Consider the following 18,246-nt stretch of genomic DNA (forward strand, 5'->3'; position numbering starts at 1 on the left):
CCCCCCCCCCCCCCCCCCCATCAATATCCGTATTTCTAAAAAATTGTACATTTTCAAAGATAAAATTACAAAAAAACAACATATTATTCTATCAAAAGTATTCTGTAAACAGTGACTTATTGAATTACTTAAGGAAATTCTTATGGAGATACAAGCTTTTCTGAAAATTTTGACATATCAAAATCAAAATTCGAACAGTAGTGTTTGAATTATTGAACTTTGTGTACAAAGGATAATAGTTCCATGGTAATGATTTTGAAAGGTATGACCGATATGGGAGCTATGTAGATTTAAAATGTTAGCAATTAATATAAATCTATCAATTAATGTCGTCCTACCCAGGTGGCTAGGAGGCAATCGTCTCCGAAGCCCCGGCCACTATTTTTTTAGATAAGGCCCTTATTTAATTTGCTTAAACTTAATAAGTAAATTAGTAAAAATAAAATAATAGTTCATGCAAGTTATGATGCCTAGTAAGAGTGAGGATAAATTAACAAAAACACCAAATACAGAAATTGAGTTTAATATTTATCGTGTTCTTGTTATAATTCTAATTATATTTTCAATTAAATGTGTTTTATAACTTACTCATAGTTTTTACATTTAGTTCATAATTTTGCCATTCACACTAGTGTTATGTGAGAGTTTTTTCATAATCAGAGAATATAAAAATAAAAACTATTTATACATAAAGATAAAACAATTAAGTCCGTTAATGATAATGATTATTGGCTGTAGAAAAAGATATCGAAAATTATTGAGAAAAATGAATTGTCAATATAGCCAATTCATCAAATTTTTGAAAGGGACTACTAGTATAACAAATTGAAATATACAATTTAACTTCTGTTTATTTAATTTTCATACATATTACATTTTGTATGTAAATATTGTATAAAATGTAAAATAAAAAGTATAATTCTTTTTTACTTAAGTTTTCCGGGCAATGGTCATCTAAACTCAGTGTTAGGTACAGTATTAATTATTGTTAAATTGAACTATTGAGCTTTGCTTAATGCACAAAAAATGGCCACAAAATATTGTAAACTAGTATTTTTGAAAGGCCTTTGGAAAAATGTTCCTCCTAGGCCCTTTACATCCCAGACTGACACTGGTTGTCTATCAAAATTTATAATCTCAATAATAATAAATACTAGGTCTAAATTACGGCTGTAGCCCATTTTCGCCCCGAGGATTATAGACATTTGAGTCCGAAATAAAAAATTTAACACCCTGATTTATAGCCCAGATGCGCCCATTTTGCATGCAACGTTGCCATCAGTTATGTTTAAGATCATTTAAAAAAGTAAAATTGTTCATAAAATCAAAATTAATAATCATTAAAAGTAATCATTTTAAAAATAATGATAAATACTACACAGTATTAGTACTTTTGTGTATTAGTATATTACATATCTAAGTATTATTTATATTGCATTAAATTATAAATTGCAAATAGTTAAATTTTTACGTAAAATCAAAATAATTAATAAATACTATTACAATACTACACACACAAATATATATATATAAATATATATATATATATAAATGTTTAATAAACATTAGTCAATATTAAGAATGTCAATGATACAAAAATTAAGCGAGTTTAAACTTTCTTCAGTTTCCGGATCATGGGTATGACTGTCTTTAATTTCGGTTAACTTCGTTTTTGAATTATTGGTTTTGACATATGCACTACAGATTTTTTTTACACAACACTAACTTATATCTCCAGAAACAAGATTTCTATACTCACATGATATTTAAAATAACAAAAAACTAAACAAAGTTTTAGATTATCATGGGAAACGATCAAATATTATTTTAGATTTTATAGTTACACGCCAACATACTCAATAAATGGCAAAGTTGCGCAAATGTCAACTAATCTGAATCGGGTGCATATGAGCTTTGATTTGTGGCGCAAAGAGGCTACGATAAATGGGTCCGGCCGCAAATGGGTCTCGCCGTAAATTACATCTATTTTATTTTTTTGTAAAACCATTTTTGAGAGAATTCTCAAAGAATTCTTCATTTTAACAATTTAAACATCAAAATTCTAAAAAAATAAATCCACTAAATAATTTATAGTAAAAATGGCGGGAGGATTCTCATTTGAAGAATAGAAGTTTGTTGTCACCACACGATACTCTTTGAGTAGTTCAAGAATGTCAAACATTTAAAAACGATCTATAAGTATATTTAAAAATGTTAATAATTTTGATAAATGCAGGTATTATTAAAGGATTTGATATTATAATATTTGATTAATTGCCCATTCTCACTGAATAAATATCATATTTTTGTATGATATATTATATTGATTTATTATATCATATTATGCCCTCAATAATGCTATACGACTAATTCTATTATTTATTAGCCATTGACTTCGTTCAATTTCTTTTTAAGCTATATTATAAGTACGTATTGTATTTGTCTTATACACTCCTAACATCGCTAATCTAGGTACCGGATTTCTTGCTACATTTTATTTATGTATGTTAGTAGAGCAANAATGAGCCAAAAATTGGATACCTTATTAAGTATGGGAAAATGTGATGGAGATGTAGGAAACGTACTGACGGTACTGTACATTATTTAGTACTTATATTGTAATTACTAATGTAATTTTATCTTATGAGTCATGATATGTCACAGAAAACCCTGGTGAGAAAACTCTAAAGGTTTTATGTAACCTAAAATATCAACATAAAAAAGTGCGATTTCAAAAAATGATTAATCTCGAGGGAAGGTCTTGCCACCAAGCTCCGGGAGGGGCCTGTGGGCCACCTCCCCCCCCCCCATCAATATCCGTATTTCTAAAAAATTGTACATTTTCAAAGATAAAATTACAAAAAAACAACATATTATTCTATCAAAAGTATTCTGTAAACAGTGACTTATTGAATTACTTAAGGAAATTCTTATGGAGATACAAGCTTTTCTGAAAATTTTGACATATCAAAATCAAAATTCGAACAGTAGTGTTTGAATTATTGAACTTTGTGTACAAAGGATAATAGTTCCATGGTAATGATTTTGAAAGGTATGACCGATATGGGAGCTATGTAGATTTAAAATGTTAGCAATTAATATAAATCTATCAATTAATGTCGTCCTACCCAGGTGGCTAGGAGGCAATCGTCTCCGAAGCCCCGGCCACTATTTTTTTAGATAAGGCCCTTATTTAATTTGCTTAAACTTAATAAGTAAATTAGTAAAAATAAAATAATAGTTCATGCAAGTTATGATGCCTAGTAAGAGTGAGGATAAATTAACAAAAACACCAAATACAGAAATTGAGTTTAATATTTATCGTGTTCTTGTTATAATTCTAATTATATTTTCAATTAAATGTGTTTTATAACTTACTCATAGTTTATACATTTAGTTCATAATTTTGCCATTCACACTAGTGTTATGTGTTAAGTACGTATTGTATTTGTCTTATACACTCCTAACATCGCTAATCTAGGTACCGGATTTCTTGCTACATTTTATTTATGTATGTTAGTAGAGCAAATTTAGATACGTATTGTCGAATTTGAAGAGTAGAAAAACTCAAAAGAGAGTCCGAGCACAGCTTTTTTTCATATATTTATTTTATAACGTGTTATATTATTTATAAAAAGAACTTTGCTTGGTCCCAATGTATATTTGTATAATAATATCCTTAGTTTAATAATACGTGAAGTTGCTCTAGTACTTACTATAAATGAATAAAAACATAAATCATACTACTAGCTACTACTAAGTAGTATAGGAATTCGGTACGTAGATTTGTCGTGCACGAGGGTGTGAGACAGACAACACACGAGGGTGTCATCGTCCTTTTAATAAACTAATAAACATGACCTAAGCAGTGTGTATGTATGTCGTTACAAAGAGGAGGGGGGGGCGTATAAAATACTTGTACTATAATGATATACAGCTGACACCGAATGTACCCTATACATTAACTTGGATGTTCCTAATGACCTAATGTAATATTGCGTTGTTTTTTTTAATTGTTTCATGGCACTTTCACATATACAGCACCAGTACAACACTCTCCGACGGACCCGGAGGTGTGTGCTGTATGCGTCAACACTGGCAGTTCCCTCATGATGACGTCTCCGAACGTAACTCGCCGGTCGAGTCACACGCTCAGTAACCACGTTTGCCAAATGGACTAGACCGTCGCGTTATTCTATGATAATACATAATTATTATATGCATATTATTATTATTATTATTATTATTATTATTATTATTATTATTATTATTATTATTATTATTAATATATTATTATTATTATTATTATTATTATTATTATTATGGATAATAATAATAATTTAGAACAAAACGTTGTATCAACAAAAAATATTTAACAAATATTTATAAGACATACATTATAATAAAAATAGAGCATATATTATATGTAAGGCTTATTCGTAAGACAATTTCGATCTTTTTTCATTATCATATTTTATTGTTGACATAACAGCCATAATATATCTACACCTACTCTTTATATGTTAGGATGCCTGCCTACCTACTTTCTACAATCAAGCGATTTCAAGAGACGAAATATTAGATCACATAATATGTCGTAGGTACTAGCATATAATATGATCTACCATCTACGGATGAAACCAAATACCAATTATACATCAATGACGATGGTTTTGATAATCGTATTTAATATTATAGCCAATAGACCTATAATGACTTTGATTGTTATTAAACCCAAATGCCTATTAACATCCTTTGACGACGTTCCATCATTGTCCAATTAATATTAGTAATAGATAACCTATACCAGGTGAATATTTTAACGAAATGTAACAATCATTGTATTGAAAACTATTAATTTTTTTACAAATATTTTTTTTGTAGTTTCAAGAAGCTACAAAATGATATTTTAGAAAAAAAATTATATTTTGTACTATTTTTTATCGTTATATGAAATTTTTTTTAACTTTCTTGAATGATAGCATACATTTTTAATTCCAAATTCCAAAGCAACATATTATTCGGGGTATTTTGGTGTTTAAAAATTTAATATGAGTAGTAACTTAGTTAAGTATAATTTATAAGAATTTAAAGTTTAGAGAGTGAACTTCACTCAGTGGTTCCCCTGTGCCACTCCACTCCGCTCAACTATATATATTTAGTATATACTTACTAGTGAACTAGTATACTTATAAGTTATAACTCATAAACTATCTAAGTACTCATTCAAAATTAAAATTACTTCGAAAAATATTCTGGTTTGCAATGAGGAATTAAAAATGTATGTTATAATCATAAAAAGTAAAAACTTAGAAAATAATAAATATAATTTTTGTCATTAATGTTGTTTTTCAACAACTTAAAATTATGCAAAAAAAAAATATAAAATAATAAGTGGTACTCGATATAAGAATCATCCGGTATAGATAATATAGTCCCTATTTTCACGTATTATAAATTATAAGGTACCTACTCAATTATTTTCGGCCACCTAGATAATACAGAACATTATGTTAAGTAGGTATTTAAAAAATATACAAGCAATTTGAATCAGTTTTACCGGTTTATCCTGTATATATTTTAACTTTTTTTTAAACCTACATCCCGACCCTAGTTACAAATTTACAATGTACAATCGTTGCGTATATTAATATACGTATACAATATGTACTTCAAATACACATACAATTATAAAATATCAAAAACTGCAGTTCACAGTCATATGATATGAATCAGCCTACCAAACAAACGTCCGGCTAGTTTTGATGCTCAACTGTGAGATAATAGTAAAAATATTTATATAATACCCATATATAATAATACAATATTAGAATAGGACTTTTAAAAACATGATATACAAATTACATGCGGGTGGTATAAATTTTTCGTTATTATGACATTTGATTAAATATTATGCTGCCACTATAGAATATATACACTTGGTCACAGCTATGCGACTAAGTTTTTTATTATTTCTTAAAATACAGCTATACGCCTATACCTACTGTACATTACTACACCTCCCTATAATCATACACTTTCTAGATGACTTGATGAATCGACGTGGTTGTTTTTTTTTAACACACAACTCGAGTGGTAATTGGTAGGTATTGCATACATAATATTAACTACCTAAATTGTTTTTATGAACAAGTAGGTTCATCTACATACACTAACTTAATTATTGTTTTCATGATGAGATACTTCATATAATAGATAAAACCCAATACCTAGTTATACTTCAAACCTAAAATTCAAGTTCATAATTACAATTTAAAAAAATATATTCGATTAAAAATAAAATTCATCAATATCTATACCTACTGCGTGCCATATTTATTGTAAGCGAATAAGTGTTCTTTGTAAATATTGTTGTCGTTTTTATTGAATATTTATACATTTTGTTCATTTGTACATAAACTCGAAATTAAATAATGTTTTGTATATTACAAACAAAATTTTAAACAAAGCTCATGATGACTGAGAAACCATACTATTATTAAATGTTAAGGACAAGGAACTTACAATGTTTTTCCCAAAGAAAACTCCTTACACTTTTTTTTATTCTCCAGCATATGTATTTTAAATATGCATCACATATATTATTATAGAGTCAATTTTGCAATAATATTGTTTTAGAATAATTTAATAATAATAATCTATTATGTATTAGGCCTACAGAATAATATAATAATAATAATAATAGCTACATTTGTTGGATTAAAAAGACTAAGTAGTTATATCAAGACCCTCGTTGATTTTTTTGTAATTGTTATAAAAAATGGTAAAAAGTTAAGTACTTACTATCAAAAAATTTAATTCTAAATTTGTAGATATTATATATATTGTTGAGTTTTAGTAATTAGTATTCATCAATGATCTGATGTATTATTTTTAATAGAAAACAAATTTATTACATATATACAGTTAAATTTAAAAAATATATATATACAAAATGCATAATATGTGTAAACAATTTGTAAAAATAAAACTATTACAATAAAGAAGTTTTAGAAAATGAAAATTCTATACTGGAGTTTAAAAAAAAAATGTTTTTATTTTTTGTTCAGTTACAAATATATTAAATGATACCACTTAGTTATACATTTCAATATTTAGTAAAAATAAAATTGGGCTAACAAAAAATAAAACATATTATTTTTAAAATTAGTTAACTGTTTAACATAATTGTATTAAAAATATTTTCATATATGATTGAATTGGTAGTACAATTTACTAATTACAGTTTAGTCGATTACAATAGGACCAAAGAAATAATTGTTGAAGAAAAAAAATCAGGGAACAGTAATGAAGAGAAATATCAATATTATCACAAGGTATAACGACTATAAAACCTAAAAAAACTTATACTTTTAAATTGTTGTAATCTTAAAATATTTAAAAAATGAATAGGTTAGGATACAAAGGTTATAAATGTTATAATACATTTATTCTATACAGTTCATACTTATTTAAAAAAAAAATTGTTTTACAATAACAAAAAAATTAATGAACAGGTAAACAAGTGTTTTATAAGTCAATTTTACTAAAAAAACTTAACCAATACAAAACAAAAGTTCAATCATGGTTGAAAGAATACAAATGTTCAAAATGTCAATTTTATTGTTCAGAGAACATTTGTTTTGCACTGCATGTCTTTAAAAACCTTTTTAAAGCTGCAAAATCATCAAATATACAACCGCTCACACATGGATACTGTTCAATTATATTTTTATTTGTATGAACTAAACATGCAGACCACCCTGCATTTTTCGCACCTTTAAAATCCAACAAATAAGAGTCACCAACATGCAAAAATAACTCACGATTTAAACCTTGTTCAATGTATGATTCAGCTTTTCTGAATATTTTAATATCAGGCTTCTCAGACCTCACTTCGTATGATGACAAAATAAATTTAAAATAATGAGAGAGACCAAGATTTGTTATCATAGATTTAATTCTTGGGTCATAATTAGACAAGACTCCCAATGGTATTTGTTCTTTTTTTAAATACTCCAACAGCTCAATAGCTCCATTTTGTACTTTAAATGTTTCTCCAGTACTGTACGTCATCATCAAATCGTCAATTATATCTGTCAGAGGTACATTGTCAGTGATATTTTCTATCTGAAATGCTTTGCTAAAAACATTTTGTGCATAAATTCTCCAATAGTTTTCCCATTCAAGGCCAGTATAAAGGCCAAAATTTGGATGTGCTTTTGTCATGAATGTCCAATTTTTATTAATCAAATGCTCAAGAGTTGATATTTTTACTTCTAAGCCATATTTATTTAGTACATTAGAGTATTCTATAGCAGGAGAACTTCGATATTTAAATAAAGTACCAGTTATATCAAATGTTATCAACTTGAAAGCTCGACGATTCATTTTAGTTAATAATTCTGAAAATTATTATATAAACGTTCAATAACGACACAATCAAACATAATAATTTAGCACATAAATAAAAAGTTATAAAGACAGGTTTATTAGAGTTACCCTGCTAATTATTACAGTAGGGTAAGTAACAATAATTTGCAAATTCACCTTGGATTACAATTTTAATTAATTGCAACTTTTTATTCACATTGATTGTGAATGAAAATTATTGTATAGTAGTATAGTACTATAATAGTTAGATGATAATGTTTTTTTCGAGGGGGACCTAGGTGGCTAGGCGTATCAACTAATTCAGTTATTCGATAATAAATTTGATCGAGATAAACACACATTATATTAGCTCTTTTTTGATTTACCAATTAGTAATAATGATTAATCACTTTTTAAACAACAAATAACAATGTATAACTATACTACTTAACATGTAATAGTGACATATTATTTTATTGAGATATACATGAAGTTTGATAAACTGAAAAAAAAAATATATTTTATTCTAATTTCCGCACTTTTGCAACGAGAAATTTAAAAAAAAGTGCTAAAGAGACTGGGTAGTGGGAACTGAGAATGTATATCTCAGCATAAGCCTATAATGTTTTATTAATTTTAATCTTTTATGTCCCAATAGTGATACACTCATATAATACCATTGCATAGTAAATATCAGAAACTTTACAGTAAATAATTCTTTTTTTTTGTTTATACTAAAAGTAATATATGGATAAAAATTGTGATATACCAGCAAAACGGTAGGCGGAAAAAAAGCCCACAGAAAAAAAGCCCAGAAAAAAAATTAAATATGAATGTGAACATAGTTCCTATACTCTACTCCTAATTTGTAATTAAAATTGCATTAATTATTATAGCCAATACAGGCAATTTTATATGCGAAGACTCAATTAATAAGAAACTTTTTTTTACCTATTTATTCAATGAAAAATTTCAAATATAAATGATTTTATTTCTAAATATGGCTTATGCTTAACTATTAATTATATATAAAAAACAACTTTTAATAGTAAAAAAATGTAAATATAAATTTGAACTCATCTACACAGTATCTATAATATACAGTGTTAAGCTAGAAGTAAAAAAACATCAAGGGTACGAGTATAACATCTTAGGTATATATATACTACATTTATATAAAAATTAAACATGATAATAATTCATGACATTATTTTCACTATAATATATTATATTTTGTTATAGATACACGCCACATTACTCATTAAGAGTATGAGGATGGTTACATGTGTTCATATTTATATTTAATTTTTTTTCTGGGTTTTATTTCCGTTGGCTTTATTTCCTCGATGTGTTTATTTTTTGTTTTTAATGTTCTTACATTTTTTTTCTGTGGTCTTTTTTCCCGTGATTTCAGCAAAACGTATCAGTCAAAAAATCAGACCTCATTATAAATCTGTACCTACACAAATATTGAATAAATTTGCTTATAGTAATTTGTAATTAAAAAAAAAAAAACGTTTAATAAAGACTGATAATGTATATTTATATAAAATTTCAAAATTTAGGTTGCAAACTTAATAAAATACAATGGAAAAACAAATACTAGTTCTTTAACAGTTTGTGAATGAGAACCAGGAAACAAGAAAAGCTGTCACAGCACATTATTATAACTGAATGAATATTATATTTTATTAATTACTGTAAGTAAACATATATAATAAATAATAAGTGATAACTAAATGTTAAAAGTAACTACTTACTATTTATAACAAATATTTGTTAATTAAATTTATAGTTACGTAGATACCTAGTCATCAGTAGAGCCTAAATCAATTGCAAGTGAGGTGAATCCCGCAAAAATTTTTCTTGTCGGATGCCAAATGGGATGATGAGTGCTTGACATGAAATAGAAAATTTACTGAAAATGGTATATGAATAAAAGTAAATAATTTATGGGTGAAAGCAAATTTAAAATCACTTTTTGGGTAAAATACTGGGTAAATGCAGGCATTATTTAAATGATTTTAATTTAATGTATTACCTATCTAAAAAAAAAAAGGTCTTTGTTTGAATATGGTGGGTGGGAAGACAGTGGTAGGTACTCTTAAACGAGATTTACCCAAGTGATTTCAAAAAGCTTTAGCACATCTGTTATCATTATATTCAATGATTAAAAAAAAAATATTTTACCTGTCTTTGAGCAAGAAAATCATTCAATTTGTCTGTAGCAGATAGTATTGAGCGGTATTATAGTTTTTATTTTGAAAACTTTAATAACATTCCGATTTTGTTTCAAATGGCTTATTATCTTATAATAATCTTGTATGTTGTAATTGAGTTAGTAATTTCGTCATAAGCTCAAGTATTATTTTTTCTTCTATATGACTATATCTAATTTAATATTTTTATCTGGTGTTATTAAAAATATAAACAATAATGAGCATGTACCAAGTACCAACTAAAAATTAGTATGTACCTATAATTACTTATCTATAAATATTCAATATTGAATAACAATCACAGTTGTTGTCGTATAATTATTAATTAATACTGCATTAGTGCATTATTTATTTACTTGTTTATTTGAATACACAGATTTGAGCAGTAGTAACATATTATTTAATTAATAGCCTTTAATATCTTGACTTTTAAGTGGTCTGAAAGTGATACTATAAACCATAATATAGTGATAGGTCGTATCTTATCATTCTGTACCACAAAAGAAACAGACATATAAATATATTATAATATAATATAATATAATATATTTATGTCTTTGAAATGAATGAAAATAACATAATAATAATTAAATATACAATGTTAATGCTACAAAATATTATCAGTATCCTTGTATGTATTCACCATAGAATTATTCTATGATATCACAATTCATTCACAGAATAGAGGAATCTAAAATCTTCCAGATCAAGGTGGATTTATAAATTAAATTATTTTTTTATTTATAAACCCACCTTGTACCAGATATTTAAGATATTTTCATTACTGTTAGAAGTTGATAAAATACCATGGATTTCATAATAACAGTTTAACAACAGACCAAAATATCTTTAGATCGTGAGTATAAAACAGAACAATAGAGAATAATATATCCTGGCTGTATATCCGCTAATTGCGGAGGTGATCAGGAGCATCTCCAACGATATGGTTTGGAGGGGGGGCACTAGCTAATAATTTTCAGAAAATATGTTCGACATTATATTTTTTTTTGGTAATTTTTATTTGAGCAAAAAAAAAAAATTGTTTTGAGATATTACTATAATATGAGCTTGGGAGGATATCGTGATAGACGACAGTGTGATACTATTTATCTTATAGTTAGATCATATTATATGTGCAGATAAGCATATATTGTTCATGATTTAAGCACAGATTATATTAAAATATAATGTTTAATATAAAATGTGATTTAAGGTAAGACACAGTCGTGACTAAGCCGAATACTACTTACCACGATTTAAGATATATATCTTAAACCGTGCTAATTACTAAGGCACGGACACAATTTAAGATCATATTATATCTCAGTCCGTCCGGTGGTATAAGGTCTTTGATTTAAGCAATTTTATTATCTATGCTATATTCGTGATAACAATTGTTTTACATATTTTTAGGTTAGGTTCAGTGTAAAAATGTAAGATAAATTTTCAACTCGTCATTTTAGTAACAAACTGTCCGTCTTTCTAATCACTAGTCAAGCCTTGTCGTTTTGTTTAAATATTAAAGTATTTGAAAGAAGTATAACATCAAATTGAAATCCTTAAATATGGATACAATTATTGATAGAGGAGCGCCAAAAGCTCGTAACTTTGAACCATATGCAAGTAACGGAGGGTAAGTTACAAATATGATAATTTATTTTTCTTATAACTTATATTATTGTTATTTATAATGTACACCTAATGATGACTTTTAAATAATTATAGTTCGATTGTTGCCATTAGTGGTAAGGATTTTGCTATTGTTGCTTCTGATACTCGTCTTAGTGAAGGATATATGATTTATACGCGTAAACAATCAAAGTTATTCCAATTGTCTGACAAATCGGTTCTCGGGTGCACAGGATGTTGGTGTGACACATTATCATTGACCAATATTATTCAGTCTCAATTGAAGGTAGAAAATATCTCATTACTTTATAATATGAAATGTTAATATATATTTTAATGTATTACTTTTTCAGTCATATTTGTACGATCACAACAAAATAATGCAGCCTAATTCTATTGCTCAATTGCTATCTACTCTGTTGTACAGCAGACGTTTCTTCCCGTACTATGTGTACAATGTACTTGCTGGCCTTGATGCCAATGGTGAAGGTTGTTTGTACAGTTACGATCCTGTAGGTCATTGTGAGAAAGTGAATTACACTGCAGGTGGCAGTTCTGGGGTTCTCATGCAACCTTTTTTGGATAGTTGGGTGAGTTACACCTTAAATTTAATTTAACTGATTGTACTTGCCTGCTTTTGGAAAATTATATAGGTATATATAAATGTATATATCAACAATTAAATTTCAAAATAAATGCTTAATATATCAATATATCACAAAATTAATTTGATTAGTAAGCTATTTACTAAATGTTCTCTTTATTTGCTCCAACACAATCAATTGAGTTTTAAGTGGTATTTTAAAAACAACTAATAAGTTAGATATGATGTTACTACCTAGTAAGTACCTAACTTAAAAGGGTATCTGGTGACGAGTTATACATCTATAAAAAGTTATATTCAATATGTTATTTATGGACTTATTGTGATTATAGAGTATTAACTATTTATATTAATTAATTTGACAATATTGAATTAAAACCTACACATTTATATTGTATACATCTACTAGCTGATTCTGCGTGGTGTTGTCTGTTATAAAGTCATGTTGCCTTAATCTCAGTTAAAATTACACAGACTTTGGATATAACAATTTGGGTAGTTTTACTAAAATATAAAATTAAATCTTATTTTATTTTCAGTAACCAATGGCAACCTTATTTTAAAAAAAAATATTTATTTTTCGTGTGTGCCTATACCTAGTAATAAGAACATTTCCTCGAATCACAAATGAATTGGTTCTGTTGTTTCTGCTGTATGTTGATTATGAATCAGTCAGTCAGAACTTCTTTTATATGTTATATACAGATTAAAATAAGCATTTATAGCCTTGTATTTGTTCATAGCTTTTTTTAATTTTTCAAATACTACTAATTTATTGTAATCTTATAAAAATTGGTTGCATAGTATTTACCACATCAGGCTTCATACTTATCACAGTGAAACTTAAATATTAAAAATCCTCAAAGGGTAACAAAAAAAATTGTATTGAGAAATGCATTAAATAAATTTGGTTATCATATTGTTAGGATTCTCGAAAATTTTGGATAGAAGTTTCACTGTACTAAATTGTATCTATATAAAATAATTGTGTACTAATATAATATATTTATAATATATCGTACCTATTAATATAATATATTTATAATATATCGTACCTATTAATATAAACTATTAATAACTACCAAAATACTATTATTAATACAAACAATATACTTTTTATTGATCATTAAATTGTATTCAAATTTCATTTTTGTATTAGTTGGGAAACCGAACTGCAGATAACCCCGTTACTGAAGAAGAAGCGCTGAGCTTGGTTAAAGACGCATTTACTGCAGCTGGAGAGCGTGATATATACACTGGAGATGAAGTAGTGTACAACATAATTAAGAAAGATGGAATCAAGACAGGTGTGGTTCAACTTCGTAAAGATTAAATTTTTAATCATATTACAAAAATGCTTCAGTTTTAATAATTTTTTTTATATATTTAAATACACTTATACAATATAATAAATTATATTTTAACTAATTAATTACATTATATTGTATTCAATGGAATAATAAAATAATTTGGTCACAAAACAAAATTAGTTTTTTAATTAATAATAAATTGTAGTCTGTTTGTTTTTGTTTTATTATCCTAAAATATTATTCTATGTCCTAAAAATATCCTATTCTGTAACCCTATTTAATATATTTTTAAATATCAACTAACTTCACTAATTATTTAAGATAAAATCCAATTCAAATTAAATTAAAGGTGATACAATATTATATACTCGGTGTACATCAGATTCCTTTTCCAAAACCATGTATGTCACGGGCGATTATAAACTCTCTAGGGTCTACTCCAGTATTACTTGACGAGTACATGTCAACCCTACTGAGTCTTCAATAACTTTGTTTGTACATTATAATAATATGAACAAACAAATTATTAAAATGTAATATACATTTGAATTTCATTTCAAAAAAGTAAAATATTTAAATGATTGTAAATGATAAAAATAATAATAATATGAACTTATGGTTTTTAAAATGAAAGGTGTCCATTTTGTAGTCTATATTCTCTAATTTGTGTGATATAAATTTAATACAAAGTAATGTTTCTTTCAGGTAAATTAATCTATTAAAATATTTATATCTCCTCCCCTTCCCGTGAAAACCTACCTAAGAAAGTAGAACCTACGACCTCCCTAATTAAATAAAAATACATGACTAATGAAATATGATTTATGGGTGCAGATACATATGTGTATATTTATACATAGCAGATATACCTTTTAAATAATGTTAAACATTTGGGCTTTAAGAAGTATATTGGTTTTTAGAATTTAATGTAAAAAAAGACAGGAAATTATAGGAAATTTTCTTCAAATTTTCACATTCGATTATTTTATATAGGTAATGAAATTATTGGTAGGTACGTTAACTTCTATTTTAGAATAGATCAATAGGTTATCTAAACATATTTTTGTATTTAAATCGTCACGGTAGTCGAGTTTTAGACTAGGACCTATATAACTTACAATTCGTATTGTAATTGAATTACAACAAAAACATAAATTCCCCAACACTATCTATAGGGACATCAGCGGGAAAAAAATTTTTAAAAATGTTTATAAACTTATGCACTATAGGTAGTTCGTATGGTTAAATTTGGCATAAGACAAGCAACGGAAATAAAAGACCAGATTACATCGGGATCGGATCACAAATATTTCTTTAATAATGGATATACGATTTATCAATAGCCCTTAAATTGAATATTAAAGTCTATGGATTTATCATACCTATTATAATATATATATATATCATAAAATCATTGATTATGCCTTCATAATTGATTTGTCTTACAATTTTATATTCTATAAATCTAATAGATAAGTTGTTAGGTCCTGTTTGATCTCCAGTAGTTCGTAAATATGTTTTTAATAATTTCAATCTGCTAAAGCTGAAGTAACTGGCGTTAAGCAACGGATATATTTGGATATGCATCTTTTTTTTTTTTAATAAAAGAATAATTACAATCTATACATAATTTTGTACAATAAATAATTTTGTTGAATGAAATAGCTGTGAATATAACAAAGTGGGAAGGTACTCGTAGTACCACCCGACAGATCAAGCAAGGATATCTCTAGGCCAAGATCGTTTCAATCTTCTTCTAGGATTATCGGGAATTGTACAAGAAGACAAACGTTTGATTAATGGATTAGTATGGTGATTTAGCTTTGAATGGAATGAGAGGAAGTGGGATTTGGTTAGCTGAGAAAGTGTGGGAACGTTTAAGTCTTTGTGAAGATTGGCGTTTTTTTTTATACCAAGGGGCAGAGACGATTTGACGGAGACATATTGATTGGAAGGCTTGTATAGTTCGCAAGTTTGAGGGTTTCGCGGAGCCCCATATCTGAATGCCGTATGCCCATACAGGCCTTAAAATAGCTTTATAGATTAACAATTTATTGCTGATTTTTAGTTTGGAGCGGAGAAGTGGACGGAACAAGTGAAGTCTAGAGTTTACAGATTTCCTTTTATTTTTGAAATGTTGAGCCCAGGTGAGTCGCTTATCAAACGTTAGGCCCAGGTATTTGACTACAGGGGTTGTTGGAATTAAGTTATTATTGAATGAAACTGGAGGGCAGTCTCTAGGTCTTAGTGAAAAAGTAATAAAGGAGGATTTGGAGTCATTTATTTTTATTTTCCATTTTTTTGACCAGATCTGGATCATGTTTAGATGATTTTGTAACATAACAGACACAGTTTGAGGGTTGTCATTTGAGGCCAGGATTATTGTATCGTCGGCGTATACCTAATGATGTATGCAAAGTTTTCGGAGTGTCATGCGTAAACATGGTGTAAAGCATATACTAGGGAAGTAAGATAGGCAAAGTAATGAATTGAATATGAGGGTGAGAAAGAGGACAGCTTTATTTGAGAGCTTTTTGACTATGAAGTTACTGATCAAGTCGTGGCCTTGGGCTTTTCTAGTTGGAAGTTTTTTTAAAATGTGCATAACTTCGCCTGGGCTAGTGTGCTTAGCAGGGTGAGCCATGGGAAGGGGGGAATTTAGTGATTGCTCAATACGTGTGAGTTGAGTTTGGTTTGGACAAATGTCATGTTCCTTGAAAACATTAGCGAGGTGGGATGCAAAAACGTTTGCTTTTTCAGTGTCTGAGGTGGCCCATGTATTGTCGGAATTACGAATTGGGGGAGAAGGCTACTTGTGATTTAATAATTTTTTTGTAGCCTTCCACAGTGACGAATCTTTAGTTGAGAGGTTTTTCGTGTAGGAATGATAACTTTCATTTTTGTGATTTTGGAAAGCTCTGGTTAGCTTGTTTTTTAAGTAATTAAGTCTGGCTCTGTCTGTGGGGTATTTGAATCGTTGCCATTGAGCTCTAGCTCTACGCTTTTCGGCTATTAAACTTTAGAATTTTCGAGTTTTTTTTAGGATGGAGGTTGTATTCTGAGGTGGCCATGGCAGCATCTTGGATTGTGGTGGTTAAAAATTGAACGGCTTGGTCTATTTCAAGAGTAGTTTTTAAGGAGAGTTTAAGGCTAATTTTGTCAGAGACTATGTTTCTAAATTTAGTCCAATTGAATCTGCCAGGGGTGAGGGGTGAAAGATGATCTAGTTAATTTAATAGGCATGGCGCCGAGCTCCATAAAATTCGGGGTGTGATCAGATGAGAGATCGTCTAGGTTTGTAACATTTGTACTTAGGTGGTTTAGAATTTTTGCGATGAATATGTCGAGGATATCGGGTAGTCTATTACTATGAGAAGGCCAGTAGGTAGGACCAGGGGGGGATAGTACTGAGTAATTTTTTGAAGTTAAGACATAATTGAGTGTACGACCTCTTGTACAAGCTGATCTATTTCCCCAGGTGGGGTGTTTATAGTTAAGGTCACCTCCTGCTATAAATTGTTGCCATAGGCTGGAAAAGTAGTTTTTAAAATTTTCGGTAGTTATTTTTGCACCTGGGGGACAGTATATGGAAGATATAGTAATTGAGTTATGGTTTTCGAGGTTGATTGATGTATTAGTGGCTTGAAGATAGTTTTCAGAGTAGGGGGCTAGTGGGTGATGGGATAAGTTGTTTTTTATATAAATGGTGGATCCAGCATGAGCTGTACCGTCAGGATGGCAAGCGTGGTAAACTTGGTGTCCGGGTATTATTACAAAAGATTTTGGAGTGAAGTGGGTCTCGGAAATTAACGCCACGTCTATATTTTTTTCCTCGAGTGTTAATTGAAATTCGTTTTTATGATTATGCAGTCCGGTTGCATTCCATGATAGTATATTGACAGGACGGGATAAAGACTAGTATTGGGTATCATTATTAGTGATAAGTTTATTAATGAGTGAGGTAAGGAGAGTTAAAAGAGGGGTTATGAGTGACTGGAGCTCATTGATAAATGATGATAAACGTTTGGAGAAGGACGATTCGGGAGGCGGATTGTGGTCTGAGAAGTGCAGATTGTTTTTTTTTTTTAGTTACCTTTGACTGAGTCGGCAT

At 28.3% G+C, this 18,246-nt stretch overlaps 3 protein-coding genes across 10 annotated transcripts in view; 2 read left to right on the forward strand and 1 right to left on the reverse strand.

The window, feature by feature from the left end:
* The window catches only part of LOC111043114 (glucose transporter type 1), a 41,526-nt gene extending 37,269 nt beyond the window's left edge, over positions 1–4,257 (forward strand). For 3 of the 5 annotated variants that reach the window (XM_022327944.1, XM_022327947.1, XM_022327945.1), the window contains one exon: positions 4,042–4,257. In XM_022327944.1, the coding sequence (XP_022183636.1) occupies positions 4,042–4,181 (140 nt within the window). In that variant the 3' untranslated portion in view covers positions 4,182–4,257. The remainder of the gene's footprint in view (positions 1–4,041) is intronic. The other 2 variants (XM_022327950.1, XM_022327946.1) reach the window with 1 other exon arrangement.
* A 3,178-nt stretch (positions 4,258–7,435) lies between these two features.
* On the reverse strand, positions 7,436–11,039 carry LOC111043124 (rhythmically expressed gene 2 protein-like). Of its 4 annotated transcripts, none has more exons than XM_022327973.1 (4): positions 10,564–11,039; positions 10,181–10,291; positions 9,752–9,832; positions 7,436–8,405 (listed from the first exon to the last, which is right to left on the reverse strand). In XM_022327973.1, exon 4 carries the CDS (start codon positions 8,389–8,391, stop codon positions 7,621–7,623), a length of 771 nt encoding a protein of 256 aa, XP_022183665.1. In that variant the 5' UTR covers positions 8,392–8,405; positions 9,752–9,832; positions 10,181–10,291; positions 10,564–11,039; the 3' UTR covers positions 7,436–7,620. The 4 variants fall into 4 exon arrangements, with proteins under 4 accessions (XP_022183665.1, XP_022183664.1, XP_022183662.1 ...); XM_022327972.1 differs by lacking the exon at positions 9,752–9,832 and having other exon boundaries at positions 10,564–10,764; positions 10,850–11,038; XM_022327970.1 differs by lacking the exon at positions 9,752–9,832 and having other exon boundaries at positions 10,564–11,038.
* Positions 11,040–11,695: 656 nt separating this feature from the next.
* LOC111043125 (proteasome subunit beta type-1) lies at positions 11,696–14,171 on the forward strand. Its single transcript, XM_022327975.1, has 5 exons — positions 11,696–11,805; positions 12,006–12,225; positions 12,318–12,507; positions 12,575–12,811; positions 13,985–14,171. Exons 2-5 carry the CDS (start codon positions 12,158–12,160, stop codon positions 14,156–14,158), a joined length of 669 nt encoding a protein of 222 aa, XP_022183667.1. The 5' UTR covers positions 11,696–11,805; positions 12,006–12,157; the 3' UTR covers positions 14,159–14,171.
* Positions 14,172–18,246: the final 4,075 nt, after the last annotated feature.

Source organism: Myzus persicae, unplaced genomic scaffold (assembly GCF_001856785.1).
Source record: "Myzus persicae strain clone G006 unplaced genomic scaffold, MPER_G0061.0, whole genome shotgun sequence".
In the NCBI taxonomy this organism is placed as follows: Eukaryota; Metazoa; Arthropoda; class Insecta; order Hemiptera; family Aphididae; genus Myzus; species Myzus persicae.